This window comes from Brienomyrus brachyistius, chromosome 20 (assembly GCF_023856365.1).
Source record: "Brienomyrus brachyistius isolate T26 chromosome 20, BBRACH_0.4, whole genome shotgun sequence".
NCBI classification, from domain to species: Eukaryota; Metazoa; Chordata; class Actinopteri; order Osteoglossiformes; family Mormyridae; genus Brienomyrus; species Brienomyrus brachyistius.
This window is the reverse complement of record NC_064552.1, coordinates 7595419-7621877: the sequence shown is the minus strand read 5'-3', so window position 1 is coordinate 7621877 and position 26459 is coordinate 7595419. Positions and strand designations below refer to the sequence as shown.

Genomic DNA, 26459 nt, shown 5'->3' with positions numbered 1-26459 from the left:
TCCAGTACCTTGGATTTTGTGCAGTCCTTTGATCTCGCGCACATGTCGGGCCCCTGTGGAAGCCCGTTACCGGGTTGGGGGGGGGGGGGCTGCGGGGGTGGGGGGGGTGGGGGTTATGGTGGACAGAGTTTCTCAGCCGCATGGCACACCAATGAAAAGGCTAGGGGTGGTGGTGGGGGGGGAGTTTATCACAGGTCAGAGCTAGACTGAATTTAATGTGGCTGCATGGAAAATTGACTTAAAAATAAGATCCGTCCAATAAAATGTAGGTATTAAATGGGATCCACTTGGCTCTCCGTGGTTCCAGCTACAAGTTAAATTCTTCTTGTGTGCAGACACTGCTGCAGAGTGCAAGGGGTCAGCTATGCCCAGCGGTCTCTCTCGTATTTCACATGTCTTATGTCACTGCAAGGCTGTTATCAGCAGATTAAGACAAACTCCCCTTCCCCATTGTGTGCCATTAAATCAACGTCTTCATTCCTTCAATAAACGCGGAGTGTTACGAGCGGCTTATCTGCCCTATATTACTGACACAGGACGACACCCTTCCATCCTGCCCACGTACAACCGGCTACAGTCTTCCCGGAGGCCGAACTGCATCCGACACATTATTCAGATTGCATCCAAGGATCTCGTCATCCGAGGAATAACCTCCGGCAGCAGCGGACACCAAAACAAAAAGGGGAGGTTTACTCCTCAACAGCCGTGTCAAATATTTGACAGAGCCCGATAACAAACCCTGATTTGACTATCAAAACAAAACTCCCCTTGCCTACAGCATGTACAGTACAGTGCTCATTTGGCTTAACGACTTGGATTTAAAAAAATAAAAAATAAATAAAAAATCTCCCCCCCTCCGAACGTTTTTCTGCGGACACAGAGGTTTTCTCAAGTTACCTATTGAAAATCTGCAGAGCTGCTTCTCCTTTTACAAAACCCCGTGTTAAAGTAGCTGGTGTGCAGATCCTCTGGCTGCAATGCAGGTGAGCCAAAAGAAAAAAAGGAAAGAAAAAAAAAAGCTCTTACTTCTGAATGACCCTGACGAGGATGCCATTAAATCAGCCGCATGGCTAGACTAACAGCCTATCATGACACTAATAGATAGAGTCCTTTTCTCTGAAGCTGGCGGAATTATAAAGGACTGGTAACGGGGTTTTGAAAAGCCAGAAACGAACCTGTAATTAAACACACAAGTCATCTGCATTTACTAACAGCGAGCGTTCTGATTATACGTTAATAAACTCCATTTCGGATCACGGCGGAGAGAAAAATATCATTAAGTCCAGTATACGGCCCTGTATTTGTATGTTGAAATGTCACCATGGTGCATTCAATGGAGAAGTTTCAGAAACGGCGATACCCGTTATTGATGTAGCTTATTAGCGCGGCTCTCTCTTTTTTTTTTAATGTCGTATATTCTCAGAGGAAAAACGAGGCTGGCTGAGACACAAAGCACAGTCACGATGAGTTTAAGAAACATTTGTTCTCAGTGTACTTGGGTGGTGTCAAAGCAGCAATAGTAATTGAGTCTTTCTGCTCTTTATGTCACTCCGAAGTGTTTGGCAGGGATGAATCGGGGAGCGGCGACGGTCGTAAGTGCTTGCTGAAACGCACGGGAACAAAATGGGCGGAAAGGAAAATAATAAAAGAAAAATAAAGTTTTCATTTATAAATCTGATAACCTTCTAGATTCCTTCAGCTGCTGCCAGAAGCAGGGCGATCCAGTGGAGCTATGGTCCATTCATCTCCATAAACACAAGGCAGGTAAACAATGCTTGTGACTCCAGGAAAAATATGGGGGTTACTATGGAGCCGTAAAGAACAGCCCTTCATCCACTGCTTAAGCAGATAATATCTGGCAGAAACAATGTTTTCCAGGATTAAATGACACTTAGAAAGCAGGTATCATTTCAGCGTCTGAAAGATGTCATCCGTGGGCCTTGTCGTGAATCATCTCATAACCTCGACTGTCCGAAATGTGAAATTTGGAAATCGATGGCGTGCCGCTGGCCCTAAGTCGTGAAGGAACACAACTTTGTTCAGCCTGACAAATCGCCCGGCCAAGAGCCAGCTCATGACGTAGAACACTAACCCATTAATGACTCTGAAAATGAACAACCCCTGGGGTTTTATTCACCCAGATACAACAGAGAAATAAATAAAATAAATAAAAACTGGCTAAATGAAGAAAATGTGCGGCAAATTGTAGTAAATTTAATTCCACTCTTTCTTCCATCGAATCTGGTTTCTGGTACTGAAAAGACAAACAGGCCAAATGGCGATGATGTCAGGCCTGTATCTTTGTTTAATGACACTACAGGAAACTGTAACTCTCTATACCAGAATTCTGGAATATTGATTTCACAGAGCTCCAAGTCTTCAGTGGATTCACGATAAATATATATGTACATTAAACTGGATATATATTAGAATGGATTTAAAAGCATTGCACGGTTTTCAGTATTTTACTTTCCACAGACCATAAAACTAGTCTCTGCGGCGGCTGCCTGAAAATCACTCTTCCATCTCAAATTTATCGTTAAATCAAGCCTAATAATGTTTCAAGTTTACAGGAGGGGCCTTGGAATGTAAATCAAACAAACAAGATGCATTAAACAGCCATGAGCAATGTCCTTGCAGGTGTATGCTGCTAGACTGTGAGTGGAAGCCAAGAAGAGAAGAGCCCTTTAGTGGAGATGTTTCCGCTACTGGGTGCTTGGGGCCTTTCCGCCGAGAGGGCAACGAGATGTTACGCTCCAACGCAGTCCGACATAAATCTAATCCATGCAATAAATCAAATATACACTGTCAACCACCATAACTTTCCCGCGGATTGCAGTAATAACAATGTCACTTGAGCACCCCGTGAATTCCATTAGAGTGCTCTCTCACTTTTAATGGACTGGTGTTGTACGGTTTATAAATCCGCAGTAAGCAGGGAAACATGGTACGGGACATTTAATGCTTTGCAAAAATTAAGAAATACTCGGGGCTGATGCAGATTTCTCCGCACATAAAATGTCTTTCAAAAGTCTTTTGCCTGCCAAGTGAAACACTGCATCGGCCAAGAATTCCTATATCTTGGAACAGTTTAACCTGTTCCTTAAACTTTCTATACACAGCAGAATGTAAGTAGGGTCAGACTTGGGACTATGCACACCAATTAAATCTTTTTCAAATAGGAAAAAAAAACAAAATAAAAAAAGTATGTGATTTATAAGCAGCTAGGGTGTGCATACTGTGCCAAATATGGTGTTCAGTCAAGTACTTTATCAGATTTCAGTTAAAGACATAAAACACATTTAACACACATTTTTACTCTGGGAAAAAAGCAGTGAGAAACAAAGACTTTAGTCATCTTTAGTTGGACTGAAGTCCGTTTATCATGATTGTCACCTGTGAGAAATTCTGTGAACAACACCATCATGGTGAGAAAGTCCTTGTTTTAGTGTAACTTTGTCCAAACATACATCAAAATCCCAAAATTCAACAAGATCTGAGTTCATTCCTACAAAAACCACACACAGTAACTGAGCCAGGCACAGACATTGTTCTTGACGACCTCTGCGAGAGGGACGTTCTGCATGAGGCTTTTCTTGGATGGTAAATGTAAACAAGTCGGCTGCATTTTCAAACCTTTTCCTCTGTTAGCTTTGGCAGCACAGGTGAGGCGGTAAATACTCAGAAAGGACCTTTTTCTGAGGATTTCAGGGAGGTGCCCATTGAACCGGCTGAGCTGGCGAAATGTCGTCTGTTGGAATACTAAGAGACCACTGTATTCGTCATGACGGTAGCTGGGCAGAGCAGCTAACAGAAAAACAAGATTTCGAACGGAGGATATGGGGAAAATAAAATGCCATTTATTCGGAAGTAAACAACCTAACCAAACAAAATAAATAAAATAAAAGGGACAATACGTCCTTCAATTCACAGGATCTCTCTAAAGCAATCGTTGCTTTCTCCTGCTAGAGGTGCACTGCGTACATCCCCAACTTTGCCGAATGATGACTATTTCAGGTCGAAAGTAGCTCAGAGATGCGGCAAGCTGACACGAAGGCACAGGTCTACGATGACGTTTCCTCTTCCCACGGACAGACGGGGGTGGGCTGACACGAAAAATACTAGAAGACGAAAGCTAGGAGCCGCCAGGCTGGCAAAACAGAAAACTAAACAAACGTGGCACCGGCGTTTCAGAGGCTGAAGAGTGAATCAACCTAGAGAATCGAACTGGAGTCCTGGGACCAGCATCAAACTGGGTTACTGGGATATGAGGGTGGAAATGGAAAAAGAAAAAAAAAAACACGCAGACATGCACAATCGGCAGAAAACAATCACCAGGTGGAGCTAATCCATAAAAGGGTGTTGTACAGCTCGGCGGTTTAGGATGCTGTACCCATGATATGAAAGGTCACCGGGTCAAATCCGATGAGTGATGTCATCGTTGGGCCGATGAGTAAGGCTCTCAACCCCAGTTGCTCCAGGAACTGGCTGATCCTACGTTCGTATTGCTTTGGATAAACGGATCTGCTAAATACATTTAGTAGATATGGATACTGGTTGAAACAGCAATAAACTTACTTCAATGGACAGGGAATCTCATTGATACGCCTGAATATGGAACCTATAGAATGCCAACATTAGGGAAAAGTTAATGGAGCCAACAACATCTATATCCAAAAAATGCTTAAACCTAACTCTAAATACTATGGACTTTATTGACATCACTCTATTTCTGCATTCAATCCCCTACCTTAAAGGTGATCAAAACTGCTAAACATCCAGCTATTCATTAACCTGACAGGGATGCAAGCCACCAACACAATAAGTCAAAAAAGATAAGAGCCGCTGAAAACAGGAAAATTCCAGAAAACTGGAAGAGAACCAGAACTTTTCATATGAAACATTAATCCAACAAAACCCGCTTGCGTTCTCTGCAGCGAGAGCCCTCTGATCAGTTGGTAAATTAATCATAATAACAATCCCTGATGGGCTAATTTTTTAAACACAAAAGCAGTTATCTAAATTTTCCTGCTGCGGATAATTTCCTTCAAAGAGACTCGCGGCTCGAGGCTCGCAGGAAGTGAACGGCTTGTAATTGTGCTATGAAGCGGGCCTGCACGGTGTTCAGCAGATTGTTCAGGCTAACACCGTCGCCTTGCCGAACCCCTTCCACTCCACTGACACCACCCGCTTAGAGATTGTTGGAAACCCCGATAAGCTCTGACCAAGGGGCTAAATGTCCAGCTCAGGCTAACGAGAAAAAAAAAAAAATCTCGATTTAGATGAACAATTACATTTGTCTTCTAACCGTCCATGTCGGTGAGGGTCACGTAACCTATTTTGTTCTAAACTTGCTGTAAAACATCTCTCTTTTTGGTACAACTGCAAAGAATATTCATCCATCTTCCACATCCATTATAGAGGGTGCCTGGAGCCTATCCCAGGCTGCACTGGGCACAAGACTGAGGTACACCCTGGGTGGGATGCCAGTCCATCACAGGGCACATACATCATGGGAAAATGAGACACCAAGCAGCTTAACTGTTTGTCTTCCGAGGGTAGTTGGTTGAGAATAACTCAACCAACACACAATGGAGTTGGGGTGTGAACCCCCATTAATGGAGGATCAAGGGAACAGGGCTCGCTGCCGTAACCCCCTTAAGAACTACAACTTCCAGAAGACTGATGTACTCTTTTACTGACAGGGCTACTTTTAATTGAAATAAGATCCATTGCAATGCACGAATAAGAACATCGCCCTACTCATACTCTAAGCTGCACCCAACAATCATGACCATCCAAAAGACACTTCAAACGATTCCTTCTCCTTAACACAATTAAAGTCACGATGGTGCATGAATGGGATAAGTTTGTGACCCAGATGTTCTCCTTTCTGATGGTGTAATTAGAACATGCCAGTGATCACATGCTCTTTAAAAAACGAAAAGTGGTACTTTTGGGCGCCTACGACTATCAACCTGCAGTTTTTGTGGGATTAATGTGTTAATGATGAGAAATCCCCTGCGTAGTTTCTTAAAGAGTCTGTCAAAGAAATTAAAAACAGCTGCCAGCCGCAGGAATTCAGAACTGCTACACCAGCAGATGTGATTGGCACAAGGAAGTTACACCCATTCTGTAATAACATGTTTTCCTTTGGTGTGATGCCATCTGGAACATGTCCAATACAGACCTTCCAGAAGTGCTTCGAATCATTTGCAAAAGACTAAGAAAAAAATAAGTGAACACGCTACAATTATTCCTCTAAAGTTACACTAGAAATTATCATGCGACAGACAACTTAACTCGAGATAAATAATGTGATGTTCTCAAGCGCAATGAAAACATATAGGATAATTAATGAGTCGTTCGACTAAAACCGCAAGCCAATATTTCGTACAGTCGAGTTGTGTTTGAATGTGGTATTGTTTCCTAAGGTACTGTAAGCACTGGCTCTCATTAGAGCATGAATCATTTGCATTGATGCCCTATCCCATTCCCTTACTCAGATTTCAGCATGTTCATTTAACTCGTGTTCAATATGATTGATTCTATTGTGTACAGCGATTTGTAACATATAACCGGGATTTCATAATGCATATTATGCATGTACACATTGACACATGTATACATTAATGTTCTTGCAGATTCCTATATATAAATATGAATATGTATTCTAATACAGGGCAAAATTTGTTAAACCACTCAAGATGATACAATGGCTAGCTAAATAACATCATTAACAATATAATTCAGACTATGTAATCACACAGTTATGTAAGTGGTTACTTACGATTGTGCCACAATATGAAAAAATATTAAAGCTATTAATAAAATATCATTAACAATTCTTAAAGCATGCTGCATAATTGACTGCCCTGGTTTTAATGTAAAAGTAGTTAAGTATGATACCTATACTAATTCTAAAATAAATTCACAACTTTATTCTATGAAATGAACCGCTTTAAATTATTTATATACAGATTGTCATTCTGGCTCACTGAAATGGTAGCGGCAAAAGAAAGCAGCTGACTCGATATTAATTAACGAAAATGCATTACTCCATTCATGAAATGCTTTCTTGATCTCTTACAGTGTTGGGACTACAGGCCTGAAGATCTGGGGGTTGCTGAAAACGCAGTGGCCTGGGTAAGGCGCAAACGCACCTTCATGATACGAGGACGTGGCTGGAAATCAGTGCATCTCAGGATGGGATCGCAGCTGCACCTGTTAGGAGCCCCTGGGTGATCAAACGCGTTTATGCTGCGGTCTTCTTCTTCCTTTTTTTTGTTCAAAAGGCGAAAAGACACTTGATATCTCAGGTTGTCAAAACACCAAACTGTGTTCCCAGGAGATCAAGACTTCACCTGCTAATCAGAACCACATCTCTATTGTGAAATGAACACACGAAGCGTACTGTGGTTGTCTCTTGCCCTCCACCGCAAATGAATAAAAAAATGCTTGCAAAAATGTGTTTTTAATTTGCCCCCGCTCCTCTCTGCAGGAGACAAATAGATGAAACAGTCTGATAGGCGGGGTCACCAAGCCCTACAGAACAGCGTATGCTGCATTGGGCGACGTGATCAATTATCGAACGCCATTAACCAGACTCTCTCTAATTAGGGTTTAAGTAATGAATCAAGTCTCAATAGGAAGCTGAGAAGCAGGATTGAAAACTAACTCCATTACTTTGCAGTGCTACACTTCCCAGGAGCCCGAATCCTCACAGTGTTTACGTGACGTGTTTGTTTCTGTGGTAACATGTTGAGTGCGGGAATGACTCTGTGGCAGGCAGGGTTTTCCCCTCACCTCGCTCGAGGGCCTGCCATACCGGCCTGCCTTTTGTTATCGAGTCCGGGAGGGGCAGCACGATGCGTCCTAGTTAGCGCTGTGCCCCATCTGCCCGCCATAATTAAACAATTACGCCGGAAAGATTCATCAAGGGCTCCTTTGTGATGGACAATTCCATAACACAAAGGGCACCGTTTTATATCCTTCAAGAATTCAAAGTGACTCACCCTCCCATGAACATTACGTGTATGATATTAATGCTTATCGCCAGGAAAACTATGTCAACATACATTCTGCATTTATTGGAAACAACAGGGATCGCCTGTTGTCCCAGCACTGTAAACAGAGAGCACGACATACAGGATGCAGACTGTTTTGACATTTTGAACAAGCATGGAAAATTTTAATCGCATCCAGAACGAAGCGATGAATACTTATTTTGAGAAGGCTTTCACCCCCTCACCAGTGTTCTGTGATATACAAGCAAATTGTCGAACTTAGCACAAGAAAGACAATTTAATGAGAAAAAAAAAAAGCCAGAAAGCTTCCAAGAAAAAAAATAATAAAAGTCAGAAAGTGAGATAATGAAACTGAGATAATGGTTTCCTTGATGCACTGACACACTGCAGGACATGCAAAATGGTGTTCAGGAAGATTCATCACAGTGTACGGGCAAATATACAGTATGCCTGTCAAACCAAGAAGTAATCTTAGTATAATAAAGAATAGAACAGTGGACCACCACTTATCATGGAAGTCTTTAATACTGTTTTAGTCTGTCAGTGTCAAGAAATAACGATTATCTTCATCATCCCCCCTGGACTGCTCCAGAGAAATATTACAATGACATGTATTAATGGGAAAAGGAGGTGGGGGGGGGGAAAATCACATATTGTTGTTCACTCTTGTCAGAGTTGCAGTCCATCAAATAAACATAAATTGCTTTTAGAGACTAAAATTGAACAATATATGTACCGACTCAGATTCAAGCACCCTACATTACCAGACAAGACTGACATCATTTATTTTAATGTCTGCTACATGACCTTCGACTCTCTGGTTCAGTACAGGGCTCTGCAGGGCTTGTCTTGGACTGACCCTGTACACTTTGAATGTCTCCTTGTATCCCAGATTAATGAATATATGTATAACGGCCTAGATTATGTCTGATGTAGTCGTTCTCTTAATTAAAGGGAAGACCATACATATATCTCTAATGTGCTAATAAAGCAGTAGATTTGCGAGAGCCGTTTGGCACTCTGCAGCTCAGAGTTCAGCTGATGGATACAGAGAGATTTCGTGTCGGAAACCAAGCTGTCGACGTGACATTTCTGTTTATAACTGTGAACTAACCAGGCATGAACTCAGCAGTGAAGACAAGCCGTAAAAATCACTAGAGAGAATTGACAGTAATTATCAAAGAAATCTCACAGCAGTACATTAAAAATCTAATTAGGGAATATTATCTTAACGGGTGAGGAAGATACTAATCAAAACAATGTCAACAAGGAGCGGTTAACGTGCAACGGACTAGCGGTGATGAACGGCTCTTTGAAATGCATGGAATCAGCTTGACTGGGTAATACCTCAGAGGTGCCCATTTTAACATCCTTTTGGCACTACATTTCTTGGGGGTGGGGGGGGGGGAGAGAGAACTCGAGATGCTCTGTAGTCGTTAGTCACCGAGGGGGATGGGGGGGGAAGAACTCAATTACAGACAGGAATCCCTGGGCTTTACTGGAATGCTAACAAAATCAAACTACTTAATAACTACAAAGCTTAATGATACTAATAAAGCCATCTATACTTCAAGCTGCTGGGTGCCTGGAGTACTTCTCCAGACTTCAATAAAGCACTGGAAAACTCAGAGGTCCACAGGCAAAGGATGGCGTGTCCCATGTGTTTATGTATCATCCATCCGTCTTCCATAACCGTTGTTTCGGTGCAGGGTGACTGTGAACCTAGAGCCCATTCTAGGAAGCACAGGAAGGAGACAATCGAGATGAGATGTCAGGTAATCACAACGCACATGCTCACTTGATCACATGCTAAGGGCTGCGAGAAACCATGGCTTTGTCCCATTCGCCACACTAAGTCCACACTTGCATACTATCACACTTGACATGCATGTTCATGCACTTAGCACAAGTATTCAAGGGTCTCCTCAAATAAGCCAAGGGCATTGCGCTTGACGTCCATTTTATCCGTACTTTGGCTAATACCACATGGAAGCAGTCTTTGGCTAAATATAGAAACCACAATGCAGCATATCAGTGATGACTAATGAGTATATAACAAACACAAGGTAGTCTGCCGGCTAGTACGAAAGTCTGCTGCCGAATGCAAGGAAATCCAACATGCCTCCGAAGTAGTTCCAATTTCCATAGCCTAGGTTACAGTGAAAGATATTCCCAAACACAACTACCACAAATGACAGCATAGTTGTAGCGTGTTTCGTGTTCACCTCTTCAGATATCAAGTGCGTCCCATTGGTTTCAAGAAATCCCAGGGCACTTGAACTCTTTATATACACGTGCACACTTCACGTTTTACATCAACATGTGTCACCGAAGTGTGTAGCATTTTAGTGTCTTTACCCATAAGTGGGGCAAATGGGATGAAGCCTATGTCATCTAACTGCAGGTTCTTGGAATGAGGGAGGAAACCCAAAGACAGGAGAACTTCACACAGACAGGCAGAGGCGAGATTTAAACCCCCAACCACAGATGGATACATCAGGTCCAGGAAGTAAAAATCCAAACCAAGATTTTGTTTCAACCAGCCAGTGGAGTCACAGTTGAGTTTACTTTCTGGGCCTGAACTATCCATCTCTGCCTCAGCCATGGAAACAGAAGGCCACCATGCCACCCTGTTTACATACCAGTTCAGATAAACATCAGACATCACGGGAGCTATATTTGTGTTAATCATCACAGTATTTGGGGCACGTTTCCCACTATTACCAGCTCAAATTTGTAGCCCTTTCATTTTCTGTTCATTACATTTCTAAAGCAAGCGACAAATTTATTGAATGCTAATTGATGTGTGGTACGTCTAGCTAAAGCTCTCACAAAGATTTACAGACATGCTTCACTTCTAAACATCAAGATAGCAGCAACTAAATAAATCTATGCAACTAAATTCTATAACCAAAACCTAGAAACCATTAATAAATGGTATTTATGTTAGCAAATACGTGCACAATGTTTAAAAAATGACTTGTTATGGGATGTTATTAGGATGGAATGTGGCAACTTGAGTTGGGGCAATCCGGCAGTATTTTTTCAGCAAATTGCGTAGAAAATTACTTCAGCAGAGCGTTAGAGCTGGATTAATTTCAGTAGAACACCGCTTGTTATTCTCGGGACACATGCACAGTGAACTGTGCGGTTGGCGCTAAACGTTCTTAAAACTAAATAAAGTGAACCTTCAGTCTCGCTGTCTTGAGGGCATTGTGGTGACTAAAAACCAAAACGACCAACATCCATTGTAACTGCATCCATCGCAAACTATAGCGACGGCAAAGAAAAAGCAGAAGCAAAAAAAAAAAAAAAAAAAGTTCTTGGAAAGAAAAAAGAAAATAAAAAATCTCAATGCCTCATACCTTTTCCCACCATAATTGAAACAATGTACAGAAACGATCCGCTCAGGCTTTGCCGCCAGGCTATTTCGTTGTTTTGGTTTATGGCCTGAAACCAAAAAAATAAAAAACCAGAAGAGATTCCTTCGCCTGAAACGGGCACGACTCGGCATTCCCAGGCCTGGCTCGCACGTAGCCTGTAACTATGCGGCGGCTGAAACACACCTGAGAAAGCCGAGCGGCCCCCGATATCGGATTCCAATTCTCATGGGCTCGTGTAACCCGGTCCTGAACCATTACGACTCTCGCTCCTTCACATTAGCTTGGGGAAGTGTGAAGGAGCCCGCTGGGAACGCGCTTGAATATCAACATCTTCATTTGTGTTGCCACAGCTGAGCAGATTGTTTGACTTGATTAGGCCTCGCGCATCCAACCCTCCAGACACAGGTATCAGCCTGCACTCGCGCCGCGTCCGAGGTGAAGCGTATTACAGCGAGAGGGCTGGAAGTTAATAAGATTTGCTCTTCATCTAGAATCTGAGCCATTTCCTGGGGCTGTTACAGACTGGAGCACAAAAATAAATGTTCCTTTATTCAACACCACCCCCCCCCCACCCACCCAACCTCCAGCTCAAATCTGACCCCTTTCTCTCTTGTAGGGTTCTCTGTTATTACTCCAAAGGCTACAGTGGCCCTTTCACCTCGCCCTTTCTTAGCAGTTTACAGCTCCTGAAATGTAAAAGGCTGGCACATTTTTTTTTATGTCTGGAGGGATCCATTTATTCAGGTTAAAATGAAACTGGCGAGGAAAGTCCTGAAAGAAGATTGTACATTACTAAAAATCCTGGATGGAGACCCCTTTGTATTTGAGTGATTAGCAAAGCATAATTACACGGGAGGTTTTTCCATTTTTTCTCTCTGCCCACAGTTAAACTGGCCCGGATCATTTGCATTTCGCTCAAGGACGGAGAGACGGGTTTCTCCGGAAGTGAGCACGCTCCGCGCTCGCGGGTTTGACCCCCGCCGCGCCGGCTCTGCGGCTCCGCCAGCTGCCCACAGAGGTGCCACGCGCATTTTCGCTACCGCGGAAATTAAATAAATAAAGATAATATAATGACACGATTTATATGTGTGCATGTGGACCGCTACCGGCACTGCGAATCCGAACACACGATGAGGCATCCAATCATTTATCGGTTCCCCCGCTAGATAGCAAAGGTGTAGGAGGAACATCGGGGGGGGTGTCGACACTGGGCTCACTGCGAAGCGAGAGCCCACTAATAAGGACTATTACTAATAGTGTCTGTCTGTCACCTACCAGCACGTCAGCCAGGCTGCTGATATCAAACCCCCCCCCCCCCCCCCCATCTGTTTCCATAAAGCTCAGCACTCCACTTCGCACTTTCTCCTCCACTATTTTCCAGTCTGTCACTGGATAAAGCCTGCAACCCGGGGAGAACGACAATGTGCTACCGACTTTATTTACATTATACACAGAGCAACCTTAATAATGCACACACACGACATACGACAGATGTGCCTTTATGCATTTATACTTATTGTTATGATAATAATTACCACTAAGCCTCCTTGTAACTTGCACGCTACTGCCAGCGAGGCCTGTGCTGAGACGTTTAAGCATAAATGAGAAACATTAGTCAAAATAATACTAGCACTTCACCAGTATATTTTCAAACTCAGGCTCGTTGAACTTGTGACCTATTGGAATAAAATCTAATTACTGGCTCTTTGATATCCTCTTGAAAGTTTATTCCCCCCCAAATATTTAAAGGTGTTTTTCTGTTGCTGTGCAACATTTTCTTGAGAAGTGCAGCTGCTTGGCCAGCAAACAGAATAGCCCAAAAAAAAACCTTACTGTGTGTATAAAGCAGGAGCAAAAAAAACAGGAAGAAAACAAGCCTCTCGAAGAGCGTCATCCGATCTCGTTTAGCAAAATACACTGGACTGGTCCACCTTCATTTTAGTCAATATGAAAATCAATACCCAACACTAATGATGCCAATCCAAGGAAAGCTTCTAGTATAGTAGTATAAATCAACAACTGTCCATCCATTCACCCATCCATCCATCCATCCATCCACTCATTAATTTTTATACCTGCTCGTCCTATGCTGGATCACAAGGATCCAATGCCTTTCCTGTAAACTATGGGCGCAAGGCAGGGAATAACCTAGGACAGGGCGCCAACCCATGACAGCGCGCACACGCTATTCACACATACAATCACAACTATAGGGAATCTGGCAACTCCAGCTCACCTTAGCGTGTAATTTGGACCGTGAGCGGAAACCGGAGTACCCGCAGGAACCCCCACGACGACACGGGGAGGACGCGCAAACTCCACACACATGGAGTCATGGCAGACACTCAAACGCTGATCCCAGAGGTGCGAAGCAACAGTGCTAATCACTATGCCACCATACCGCTCCTAATCAACAACCAGTTCGTTAAAAGTTACTATAAGATGTGGCACGAGTTTCATAGAAGTACCTGGCCTAGAATCCGCTAGGATGATGACTTAAGAATAGGTGAATGCAGGCATACGCGCTTCTTGCAAATCGCATCTAAAAATGACGGCGCAGTGGGACCCTTTCTGCAGGCAATTTCTTTCTGCGCTCTGGTCAGAATTCCATATCGCAGGAACGCTGATAGATTCGTCACTCCCCCGGCACCCAGACGCACGAGACGCCGGCCCTCGGTCGCTGGAGGAGCCTGTGCGCTGGCCGGTAATCTGGAGAGAGGCTCGCCTCCGGTTTTGCGCGCGGCGATGTATTCCGCGGCTCGGAAATGCATCTCTCGGTGCCGGGAGCTCAGCCGGGCCCACGGGCCGGAAGGCTACGCTTAAGTGTCAGTGCAGACTGGCAGCAGACAGCTTTCAATCAAGTAGTACGACTGCTCTTCCACAAGCATCTCCCAGCAGAAGCTCTTATCCTGGAGTCAGGGCGAAGGGCCGTCACAGGACTAGCTCAAAACCCCAATCTTTATGGAGGCTTCCTGTTGTGGATTTGATACTATTACACATGACAGAGCAGGAGTCCATCCACTCCTCAATTTCCCATAACCACTTATTCCATGCAGGTGAGCCAGCAGTCGATCCCCAGCAGCGCAGGACGCACGGCCCGATAAATCCTGGACTGGATGCCCACACACCAGCACTCTGAAAATAAGATCACTAACAGGAAACATAGCCAATTTATCTCAGCCATGGTTTCTGCAATTTTAACATGCAAAACACATTCTTGCATTTCATATACCTGGAATATATAGAGCTCTTAGGACACTTAAAATCTAATCAAAATGCGGTTTGCTGATTCTTGTCTCATAAATTGCATTAGCAATAGCTGAGATATGGAAAAAAAAGTGCAATAAACTTTTTTCCAGGTATTTATGTGTCTTTAGGGCAGTTTCACAAGTTGTTAATAAATGCATATGCTTCAATTCATTGACATTTTGGTACGAAAGAATATTGCGCCAAGCCATCCGCAGAGCCCTCCAGCCATACCATAGACTGTCTGCAACGGTCTCTAGGCTGCACACGACCCTAGAAGCTAGATGGATGGATGGACAGATGGATAGATATTATCAGGCTAATAATGTGTTACTTCGTGTAGCTACAGAAAAAAAAGCATGGTTATGTGGTTAATCTGCTTTCCCTTATCACTTCTGCATCAAAGCTGTTAAGCTCAGTTCCCTGAAGCTATAAAATCAGTAGCTTTTGCAAGCATTATATAATAAATGGATACCGTCCTCAAGTGCAACATTCACGTCAGCCTCAGAGCCACTGAAAGCTCTAACCTGTTCCAGCACAGCTCAATGTTTGCAGGTAAAATGCAGCTGTGAGCAACACAGTTACCGGATGCTGAAGCGATAAAAAAAAAAAAAAAAAAAAATGGCAGGTATCTGAAGGAAGTGTACAGGGACTCTTAAAACATCCATCCATCTTCCAACAACCACTCAGCCGGGTCAGGGTCACAGTGCGCTTGCACGCTTATCCTGGGAATTGTACAAGGAAAGGGAGATCCTGGAAAGGATGCCAATACTTGCAGAGACACGTGTTGTTAAATTCATTGTAATTCTGTGTATCATTTCTTTATTAGTTTCTGTTTAGAATCTCTAGTTAAACTCTCCAGGCTCCCATTCACTGGGCCCATCTCTTCCACCACTGGGTAACTCACTTTCAATAATAAAGCCATGATAGAAATGAAACAATGCACCTTATTAATAAGGAAAACGTGGAAACAAAAAAGAGGCCGAAAAAAAATCATTTTTTTTCTTTATTTAGCGCAAATAAACACACTTTTTTTTTTCCTTTTTTGAGGAAGCAGGGCCTGACAGTCCCCAGCGCAACTGGAAGTTAAGAGCCTCCTCACTCAAGGGGTGAACCGAGAAATCACGACCCTGGGATTTGAACCAGCGATCATCAGATCACAGTGACCAATGCTATTCTCCTTTCCAGATCTTTCATTCATTCAAGCATCCATAGTTGCAATTTCGCTATCCTTTCCTTATCAGCAGTCACCTTATTGAGGAATTTATCCTATAAGTAATAAAGCTAACTGAAAGACCCAATGGGGACTCATGCAAATCCTATATATGCACAGATAAACTCATACCCACAAGCGTCAGGTGGCCATGTCACGCCCCAATTCAACATTGGTCTCTCATATAATGATCATATGAGGTAGGCCATGTTTAAGTCACATTCACAAAAGCAATCTTCATCATTAATTCAGATGCCAATTAACACCATACTAATTCAATGGCAGTATAGTTTTATTATACAGCAAATAAATAACAATAAGATCTCTAACACTGTTACGAATCTTCAGCAGATCTTGATAAAAGCATTTTATTATTAATTTCAGACACATATAAGGACAAAAGCAAAAGAACACCTGGCCATTACACCTACAGGAACCTTTATGGCTTCCCATTCTAAATTCATAGGCATCAGTATGGAGTCGGTCCCCTTGTTGCAGCTATAACCGCTGCCACTCTTCTGGTAAGGCTTTCCATAATATTCTGCAGTGTGTCTATGGGAATTCCTGCCCATTTATCCAAGAGGAACATTTTGAGGTCAGCCACTGATGTTGGATGAGAAGGCCTGGCTAGCATCGCCATTCTGCTTCATCCCAAAGGTATTTGATGGGGTTCAGGTCAGGGATCTGTGCCACCCAGTGAAGTTCTTCCACACCAAACTCACCCAACCATGTCTTTATGGACCTTGCTGTGTGCACTGGGGCACAGTCATGCTGGAACAGAGAAGGGCCTTCCCCAAACTATTCCTACAAAGTTGGAAACATTGTCCAAAATGTCTTGGTATGCTGAAACATTAACAGGAACTATGGAGGCCTGCTCAACCCCAGAAAAACAACCCCATACCATTATCCCTCCTCCACCAAACTTTACACTTGGCACAATGCAGTCAGACAGGTAACGTTCTCCTGGCATCTGCCAAACCCAGACTCCTCCATCAGACTGCCAGACAAAGAAGCCTGATTCATCACTTCACAGAACATGTTACCACTGCTCCAGAGTCCAGTGGCGGCGTGCTTTGCACCACTGCATCTGACAATTGCATGGCATGGTGATTTTTTTTTGTGCTGATGTTAATGCCAGAGAAAGTTTGGAACTTTTTTTTTGTTTGTTATTGAGTCAACAATGTTGGCGGCTTTTGTGCACTATGCAGCTCAGCACTCAGCGACCCCTCTCTGCTACCTTATGTGGTCTGGCACTTCATGGCTGATTTTCTATTGTTCCTTAACTCTACCAGTTTGTAATAATACCACTTACAGACAAGAAAATTCACGAGCAGACTCATTGCAAAGGTGGCATCCAATGGCTGTACCGTGCTTGAATTCACTGAGCTCTTCAGAACATCCCGCTCTTTCACAAATGTTAGTAAACCAGACTGCTTGATTTTATATACCTATGGCAGTGGGTCTGAATGAACAATTAAGAGGTGTATCACAATACCTTTATCCATATAGTGTATGGTACATCAGTATTGTACAAAAAAATCTAAAAAACAATATTGTAACAATATATAAATGTGAAGTGTAATAAAGACTACGCACTGAAGGAAACCTTTTTCCTTACCAACTAGAAAGTTTACATTCACATTTCAGCCTTAGCACATTTTTGTTGAAGCCATATCAAGTCTTTGTTATAAACTGTAAAAGAACCTGGGTATTAAGGTACCTGGACAACAAAAATGACTAAATAATTGGTGGCTGTGTAACAGATAATTAATCATTATGTTCTGAGACTGGATGTAAAAATGACATTTACTCTGGGGTCAAATAGACTTGCCCCTAAGAGGATTACTGTGGTGTCACTTGTGAGGTTACGTTTTTCCATTGTTTTATTTTATTTTTTTTAACTGTTCCTTTATATGGAAGAACGATCCTATTTATGCACTGCCAGTCTATAATGCACTTAAATATTTCATCTAGTGACATTAGCGCTTAAAGACCATTTGTTTTAGCCAAGAAAGGTGCACTGGGGTGAAAAAAATGAATAATCCCTGTAAATATTGATTAAATACTGTTGAGACTAGTTCAGGGAGGTAACAAAAGGAGAAAGATGCACTACCTCCTTCAAAAAGATAAATTATAAAATGTATGAATAGGAAAAAGTACATTAAAAGGCAATAATTATTATGTACATCCACTCAGCTACATCTTCAGATCTTCAGGGACTCCTTATTTTCTCTTGTTTCTAAAGGAGCATTTAGATCATTTGTTTCGTCCTAAGTTGCGAAATCATTTTTTGTAAAAATATAAAAGAATAATCATCCATCTTCCATGTCCCATATCCAGTAAAGAGCGAGCCGAGAGCCTCTCCCAGAATGCATCGGGCATAAGGCTGGCGTACACCTTGGGTGGGATGCCAGGCCATCACAGGGCACACACACTCGCATAACAACACTCTAGGGACCATTTAAGCTTGCCAGTTCACCTAACTGTGCGATTTTTGGACCGTGGGAGGAAACCGGAGTACCTGGAGGAAAGCTGTGCAAACACAGGGAGGACATGCGAGCTCCGCAGCCAGGAGTCGAACCTGCAGCCCTGGGGGTGTGAGACTACAGTGCTACTCAGCGAGATGATGGACCGCCCATGGCAACGTAACTGTTCACCTAATGATGAAAAATAACGGCTAAATGAACTGGAAAATGCACAGGAAGAAAAGAATTAAAGGGCGCTGCACTGAGAAGTTAAGAAAAGTAGCTCCACACCAGGCAGCGGCGAGTAACTGTGAACCAGAACATCATTATCCAAACACTGGGGCTAAAGGGATTCACTTTCCAAGCAGTATCTGATCAAGCTTTGCCAGTTGAGAGTTTTCGCTAAATATCTTAGCAGTTTAAAATGCGCATTAAATATCACAACACTGCCAACACTGCCAGTGAACTGGATAAATAACTGAAGGACAAAACCAGCCATTATGCCTTAAGAAGATCTACCTGAGCTACTCTTAATACCAATCAGTGCCTGGCCCAACCTGAACTGCATATTAACACTGTAACCAGGCAACAACAAAATCCAGGTAAAGAGCAGAGAAGATGATCTGCACATTCTATCTATTGTATAAAATCATTCATATTATTCATAATTATCCCTGTCTAAGAGAAGGAAAGAGAATATTTGAGAAATCATTCCCAGCTTGAGTTGAGACTCAAAAGCACGAATTCTCGTTTTAATTTTTACACATTTTAGCTTCATAAGTTTCAAATCAGACACTGTACAACATTAATCTGACATGAATTCATCACCAAGAAATCTGTGTTGAAATCTCACATTTGTTTGTGTTGTACCATTAATGAAATCTCTCATGAGAATATGAAAATCGGCCAGTGGATGTGGACCCAGGAAGTCTACCATGACCCTTCCTTATAAAAACACCAGTGGATTAGCGAGGACACTGTCTGACTGCTCACTGTAACTTCATCAGCTGAAGTGACAGGCAAGATAAGCATCTTAAATTAGGAAGTGCAAGAGAAAACGAAAAACAAACATTGCACAAAAAGTTCAGAAAAGCTTTGGGATCAAAGGTGGATTTGGGTCTCAGCAAAATGAAAAAGAAAATTAAATAGAGCATTACCCTTCTGGATCGCCTTTTTTTTTCTTAAACATGGATCTAGGGTTTGAAGATAACTGATATTCAAAAGGATGACAAATCAAATTACCTCCGTTGGGTCTTCTAGACAAATAGCACAAAAAACAAAAGAAAAACTTTTTGAGAATTTGCATTAATAATGTGTAAATAATAACATTGTATTATTATTATTATTATTAACTACACTGGAATTGGAAGACTACAAGCAACTGGAGTCCAAGAGGAAGTAATGCTTTATAAGGCCATGTAAATTACAGTCAAACCTCGGATTGCGAGTAACTTGGTTGGCGAGTGTTTTGCAAGACGAGCAAAATTTTAAAAGAAATTTTAACTTGATAAACGAGCGAGGTCTTCCAATACGACTACTACATATACGCTTTGTCTGCCGAGCGTCACGTGATCTCAACTGAGCTGTTGGTTCTTCTCTCTCTCTTGCAGCGGGATTGTGGGTAATCATCTCCCATGCTCGGTCTCAGCTGGCGTGCCTCACTCGTATAGTCAAAATTTAGTAGAAATTTAAAGCACCACCTGAATAAGGGTGTAGCAGTGTGAGCAATGAATCTGTTTAATGACAATGCAATATCCTCATTCCCGTGAAATCGAAAAGGAGGCAAGAGCGGCTGTCATTTGATAGGTTCCTTGTTAAGGTCACACAAAAAGAAAGATTCCAGTGAGCCAACAGATAGCAGTGATTCCGTTAGTTATAGTGAAAGTTGGCCTACAAAATAACCGTATTCTTCTCCTCTCTCTCACACCATCCACAATTCTTTTCAAAGGCAAAGTGCATATTAATTTGTTTTATGTATTTTTACTTTATATTTTGTATTAATCATTTTCATATGAATATTTTTGGGCTGTGGAACGAATCATCCAAGTTTCCATTATTTCTAATGGGAAAATTTGCTTTGATATACGAGTGCTTTGGATTACCAGCACGTTTCCGGAAAGAATTATGCCTGCAATCCGAGATTTTACTGTACAACATATCCACGCACAATTTTATTTAGTGGTTCTAGCTACATAAAGGTTAAAGTTCAACCCTATCACTACCAAAGGGCATGTAATCTTGCATTGATCCCCAAACCATCACATAAAAGTATCTCAGAAGAGCAGAATTCGCTGTCAACCACAGTGACCTTCGCACGGCACTAATTAGCAGCATTCCGATACTGCGACTCGCGACACGTAATAGAGAGAGACACACAAATGGCCGATTGCTCATTTTGGGAATTTGGGGGCCTACGGCTCACCCTGTGGTACGTTACAAGCAATCATGTGATACGATCACACAGCTGCCTTGCAGTGGGATGATAATGAAACCCACACACAGAGAAGCTCCGCTATAGGGTGAAAAAAGGAAGGGAAAAAAAAAAAGCAAGAAAAAGGTAGAAATAAATAATTACTACCGTGCCTGGCAAGCGACACATCAAGACTTTTAAGTCGTTCGAGGGAATAGGAGAGAATTTGCACATTCTTTCAGAGTTTAAATTGTCTGTGACCCTTTCCTGCTCGAGCTCGAGTAAAAAGCTTTGGCACCAACAGCTATTTGAAAACAGGCAGTGGGTTTAATGGCAGAGTTCAATTAACCTTTCTAAAACAAATGAGTCACTCGCGTTAATGACAGCGTTTTCCTACAGATTCCTGGCTGCTCACAAATCTCACAACACCCCGATCTACAGCTTTTAATTGTTAATTAGTATGCTTATAGCTGTAAGTGCATTCATTCATATTTATTCTGCATGATTTGTTTAAAATATTTCTGTATGTAAAGCTGCCTTTAAACCATGCTACGTCCATGACAGTCGTTTCTGAGATTTGACCTGGTTACAGTGTGCTGATGTGATTAACACCCTTTCAGTTTCACTTGGATTGCAGAATTAACGAAAACACACCAAAAAAACACACGTCATTCAGAAACTTCTGGGGAATTTAAAGCAACAAAATCCCACGTACAGTTAACCAACCCACCCAACCCACCCAAAAAAATTTTTCGTGAAACAAAGTATTAGTGTCCCTATCTTTTCTACGTGGTAGAAGGCTAGCAGAATGAGGGGAAAAAAAACTATTTGAAACTATTCAACAAATGGAAATACGATGGAAAGGTTGTTTTTTTTTGTTTAAAAGAAAGAACTGTGAAGTCAAACATGAGGTCATGGGACATTTATGCCCTGAGGAATACGCTGGTGCCTACACACCAAGGCGTCCAGCTCTGTTTGAGTTTCCATATAAATACGAGCCGGGGAAGTCCTTCGCATGTAAAGGCAGATTTTCTACAGAATGTTCAACAACATCACGCACATGTGTTTCCAATAAAAGGAGCTGGAGCCTGAGTGCGGCACTGGGCCCCTCTGAGCTTCTCTAATAGACTCAGCACAGGAAGCAAAGGCGGAGGAATGCTTAAGAAAAACCAAAGAAAGGCATCGTGACCCAAGTCTAAAACAAAACGATCTTCTCTCAGACTCACAAAGATCTGCACGTTCTTCGCCGCAGTGCTTCCCAGATATTCCGATTTTATCGACACCTCTAAAGCTTTTTGCATTTTGCTTACCGAATATAGACGCATCTCTCTTCCGTTTTCCTTTAATGGAGTTAGAATTAAGAGTATAAACTGCTGGATTGTGCCTGAAGCTTGGTGCATAGATGCGTAAATTCACAATTCTGTGGGCATAAAGGCAAATAAAATAACCCCCCAAAAAAACAGTACTCATATCTTACATCTATTCTGTTGTGTAGTGTTGGTGGACAGATAGAGTTTTCGTGTACATGGAGAATGACAATAAAATATTCTTCTCTGGAAATGTACAGAAATGAGACCAATATAGTGAGGGAAACAAGGGTAGCAGTCACTCACAGCCACTGAAGCTGACCCATCATCACATCTGACCCCCCCAGCCAGCACAAATACACAAACCTGCCTGCAGTGTTACTCTCTTTATTTTTTTCCAAGTTAACAGAAAATTAAGCCGTGACATTTTTCCACTAACAGAGAGACTGACTGCAGCCACGAGATGTAACCGGCGATAAATGCGGTACACGAATGTCACGGACCCAAGCGCCCGATCAGATATTAAGCGTTGCTACACAGCGCCGGAATGTGAATGCACTATGCGGAGATGCATGGGACATATACCATAGGATAAGCCCTCCATCTGATTCAGATGAGGAAACACATGCAACAGAGAAGCGCCAGATGATCTAAAGATCTAGTCTCCATCAAAACTCAAATGATAGGTGACAACTAGAGCAGTGACAGTAAGAAGTGATGGGGGGGTTGAGTAGTGTAAACTGTTTATTTGTTCTGTCAGGTTTCCAAAGTATATGATATGAAAAATCCCACTGCACCACATATAGAAAGCAATATGTGGAACCGTTTTGGGGAAGTGGTCATCATGACAATCCTTCGATGCGCAATTTGAGCTGCGCTCATATTTTCAATGGGGGGAAAATCGCCCTTAGCCTGTAGCGACTTGCAAAAGCCTAAGTCATTCCTTAGCTGAAATTAAATCATACTGTCAGGAAATTCCTCCCCCGTTGCTGTCTTCCAATCTTTCCATCTCTCGCGGTTTCTCTGCCTCGAAGTCACAACTTGTTTATAAAACAAACTTCATCCTCAAAAGCGACGAAACGGAGGAGGTCAATCAGTCGTTGGCAGTCAGAAGGAAGAGATCCGACTGCCAATCAAGGGGAATATTTGCATTTCAAATCAAAATAAACTAAAGACATAAAGCCAACTACGGAATTTCATTACAACATCTTCTGCAAATCAACCATGTGGCAAATTGCTGCTTTTGCATCAAACTGCTGCCTAATTATTCTAAATCTGTAAAAGCTAAGCTAGTGTTATCTATACTACCTTTTCCAGTTCTCACTGACGATGTTTTAATTAACTGGTACAATAGCTACTGCGACACAGCCCAACCCGGCTATCCCTCGAGATGTTAACTTTTAGCCAGCTTGACGCCTGCGTTGCATTTGGTTTTTGTTTGCTTTGTGTATGAGATGTTTCGGTTGGAAATGACACTCCTGAACCTGCAAATGAAACGAACGCATTCGGCATCCCAAGCAAGTCGCCCTGATTTCGTAGAGCCATCTCTGAAGCTCACGGATCACTGACCTGCGCAAATACGCAGGTGTCTTGCTCGTTTTGTGTTTGATGAGCAGTCAGACTTCAGTTATTACCATCACATTTTTTACATTAAGCTTGCACAACACAGGAAAGTCTGATGTCCCCAACTCTTCCTATACATGGGAAATCTCAGTCATTTACACGATTTGATAAAATGTATATGCAATAATAATAAAAAAGGATACACAACTACACTTTCTACTGAAAGGTGCCCTTAAGGTTAGGACTAAAAGCTACAAACAGCCATGAACAGCGCCGCCCTAATGGGGTAAGAGAGCACTGAAAATAGCCCACAGAATAGCTTTGATACTACATGATACAAAGGTAAATTTATGGGGGAAAAATCTACACTCACCGGGGAAATATTTTTCTTTAATATCGACAAACCTCTCACACATTTATGGAATTTAATTGAAACTGTAAGAGTCTTTTGTTCTAATTAATAAACATTATTGTCCTAGCATTTTACCATTATTTTACGCATTCATATTTTGATGTCCAAGAACCATACCAAATACTTATTCCCTTTCAATTACAATATTTTAGCGACTAATTCGGTTTCTTAATCTAACATTATTCCTAATTTGCTAAATAATGCAAGAAAATAATGCAGCATGGCAGACAGTATTGGTTAAAGACGCTAATGTAACATTCCCAAGGTTTTAATATTAAATAGCAAATCTGAAACTAAATTCAGATAATACTTCATGTAATAGTAGCCTTGATGCTGGACCAGTCTGGCATCTTGGTCTTGAGCCTGTCTGGTTTGATACAGCCCAGGACTGCGGCTCGAACCCAGAGTTTCAGAGCATCTGGTTTTCAGTGTCTAAGCAGAAAATCTGTACACCTTTTGCGACTGCCGGCTGTAGAGTGAAATACAGATACTTCCTCAATCTAGGTTAAGTGTACGGAGCAGCAGAAGGCTCAGTGTGTCTAAGATTTCACCAGGGAGTTAAAATAAGCTCCATGGCATTTTCCTCAAAGTCGGTTTAAATAAAACACTGGAAATCCCTTTTTAAGGTCGACGCTTTAACTAAAAACCTACATACTGGATTCAGAGCTCAAACCAACTGTAACAATGTGAAAATATATCTCCGCGGAAGTTTGGCTTTAGGATTTGAAGTGTATAATCGACTCGTGTAACACAGAGAACAAGCCTCCCATGTTCAAGCAAGCATTATAGACATATTCCATTATTTTATTTGCGAAACGCGTGACTCGCATTGATTAAAAGCTGCGGGCGGCCGAACGAACGCTAAGGTGACACGCTTTCAGGATGCCCAGGGCTGAAACTGCAGGGAGCCCCAGGGTCCACATGCAGGGACCCCCTCCACGGAGTGTGGCTCCACTGCTTCCTCAGGCACTGCACCAGCGGCTACCATTTAAAACTGGCTGAGAGATTTTCACTTTTTTTTTGGCATCACCCCAAAACCCATATCCAAGGCAAACTAGCAGTTAATGTCCTACATTTAAAAAAAAGATGAGGGGGTCTTTAGAGAGGGAATTTATGTAAATGCCTCTGGTCTTCAAAATTAAAGACTATTTACAGCGCGCACATATGTCTGTATCTCTTTGAAAAGGTGGCTGCCTGTGATCTCCAGGGTGTTGGGATGCTAGATAGCCTGAGGCCTTCTCTTTCCTGTAGTCGCACTGCTGCGCACAGGAAGCCGGTAGTGGGTCTGCTAGCACAGCACTGTCAATTAGCTAAATACTGCCACACATAACGGGGGGGGGGGGAGAGATCCTAACAGTTCATACATAATGGATGCGTGCTGGATCTACATGGCGAGCGGCCGGGGAAGGTACCCCAATACGTGGTACACAGCCATGATATTCCACATTCAAGTCATTTAAATAATAACAAAAATATTTCATATATTTGTATTTTTCTTCCAAACCTGGTCATTCAATCCCTACACATAAAAAAAAATACATGATCATTAATTAATGATTATTAATGAAAGACGACGAGAAGAGAACAAACCTGGGCAATTTTGACTGAATTTTGGGTGGAGCCCCCAGCATGGTACTCTACTGAATTCTTCTTGACTAGTTCCTCAAACCTAGAAAAAAATAAAAATAAAAAAATAAAAACAACATGTTTTAAAAGTGTCGGTGAAATGTCAAGGGCGACAGGAAAACAGCACCTAGTGGATGTTTATGTTTGCAAACAGGAAGTTGTGGTCAGATCTACAGCAGCGAATTTGGGGATGTTGGGATGCAACTGGAGTTATGAGGCTTGCACTGCAGCAAGACGGCCCCCAGAACAAGTTATCAGAAGGCGTGCAAGTTTAACCCTATGAACATCTGTCGGCATGCAACTCAGGTGACACTGGAAATTCCAGAAGCTTTGCCCAGGCGCGCGCGCACACACACACACACACACACGTCAGGTAAACATATCTTTATGGGGACCGCTCATTTATTTCTATGGGAAAAATGCTAACACTAACTATGACAACCTTAACCCCTACCCAGCCCTACCCATAACCACAAGTAACCAAACAAAATACAAGACCTTTTTGCATTTGTAGTTTTTTCATTGCATTCACAGATTTTTTCATTAAACTGAGTTTTCCCCATAAGGGAAAAAAACAGGTATTCATCACTATGTCAGGACACTGTGTCCCCATAAAGTAAGGTATACCCGCTCACACACACACACACACACACACACACACACACACACACATTTGTATTCATATGTTTGTGGGGACCGTCCATTCATTCATTCAATATATACATAACTCACAAGGAAACACAGAAGAAGATATACATAAATGATTAGGCTCCAAATGATTCCTACATACATACAATTAAGAACCGG

At 42.3% G+C, this 26459-nt stretch overlaps 1 protein-coding gene across 2 annotated transcripts in view; it reads right to left on the bottom strand.

Moving 5' to 3' along the window:
- Window positions 1-26459, bottom strand: part of LOC125715883 (adenosine kinase-like) — a 124372-nt gene that overhangs the window by 76408 nt on the left and 21505 nt on the right. For both annotated transcript variants that reach the window (XM_048987920.1, XM_048987921.1), the window contains exon 4: window positions 25617-25695. In XM_048987920.1, the coding sequence (XP_048843877.1) occupies window positions 25617-25695 (79 nt within the window). The remainder of the gene's footprint in view (window positions 1-25616; window positions 25696-26459) is intronic.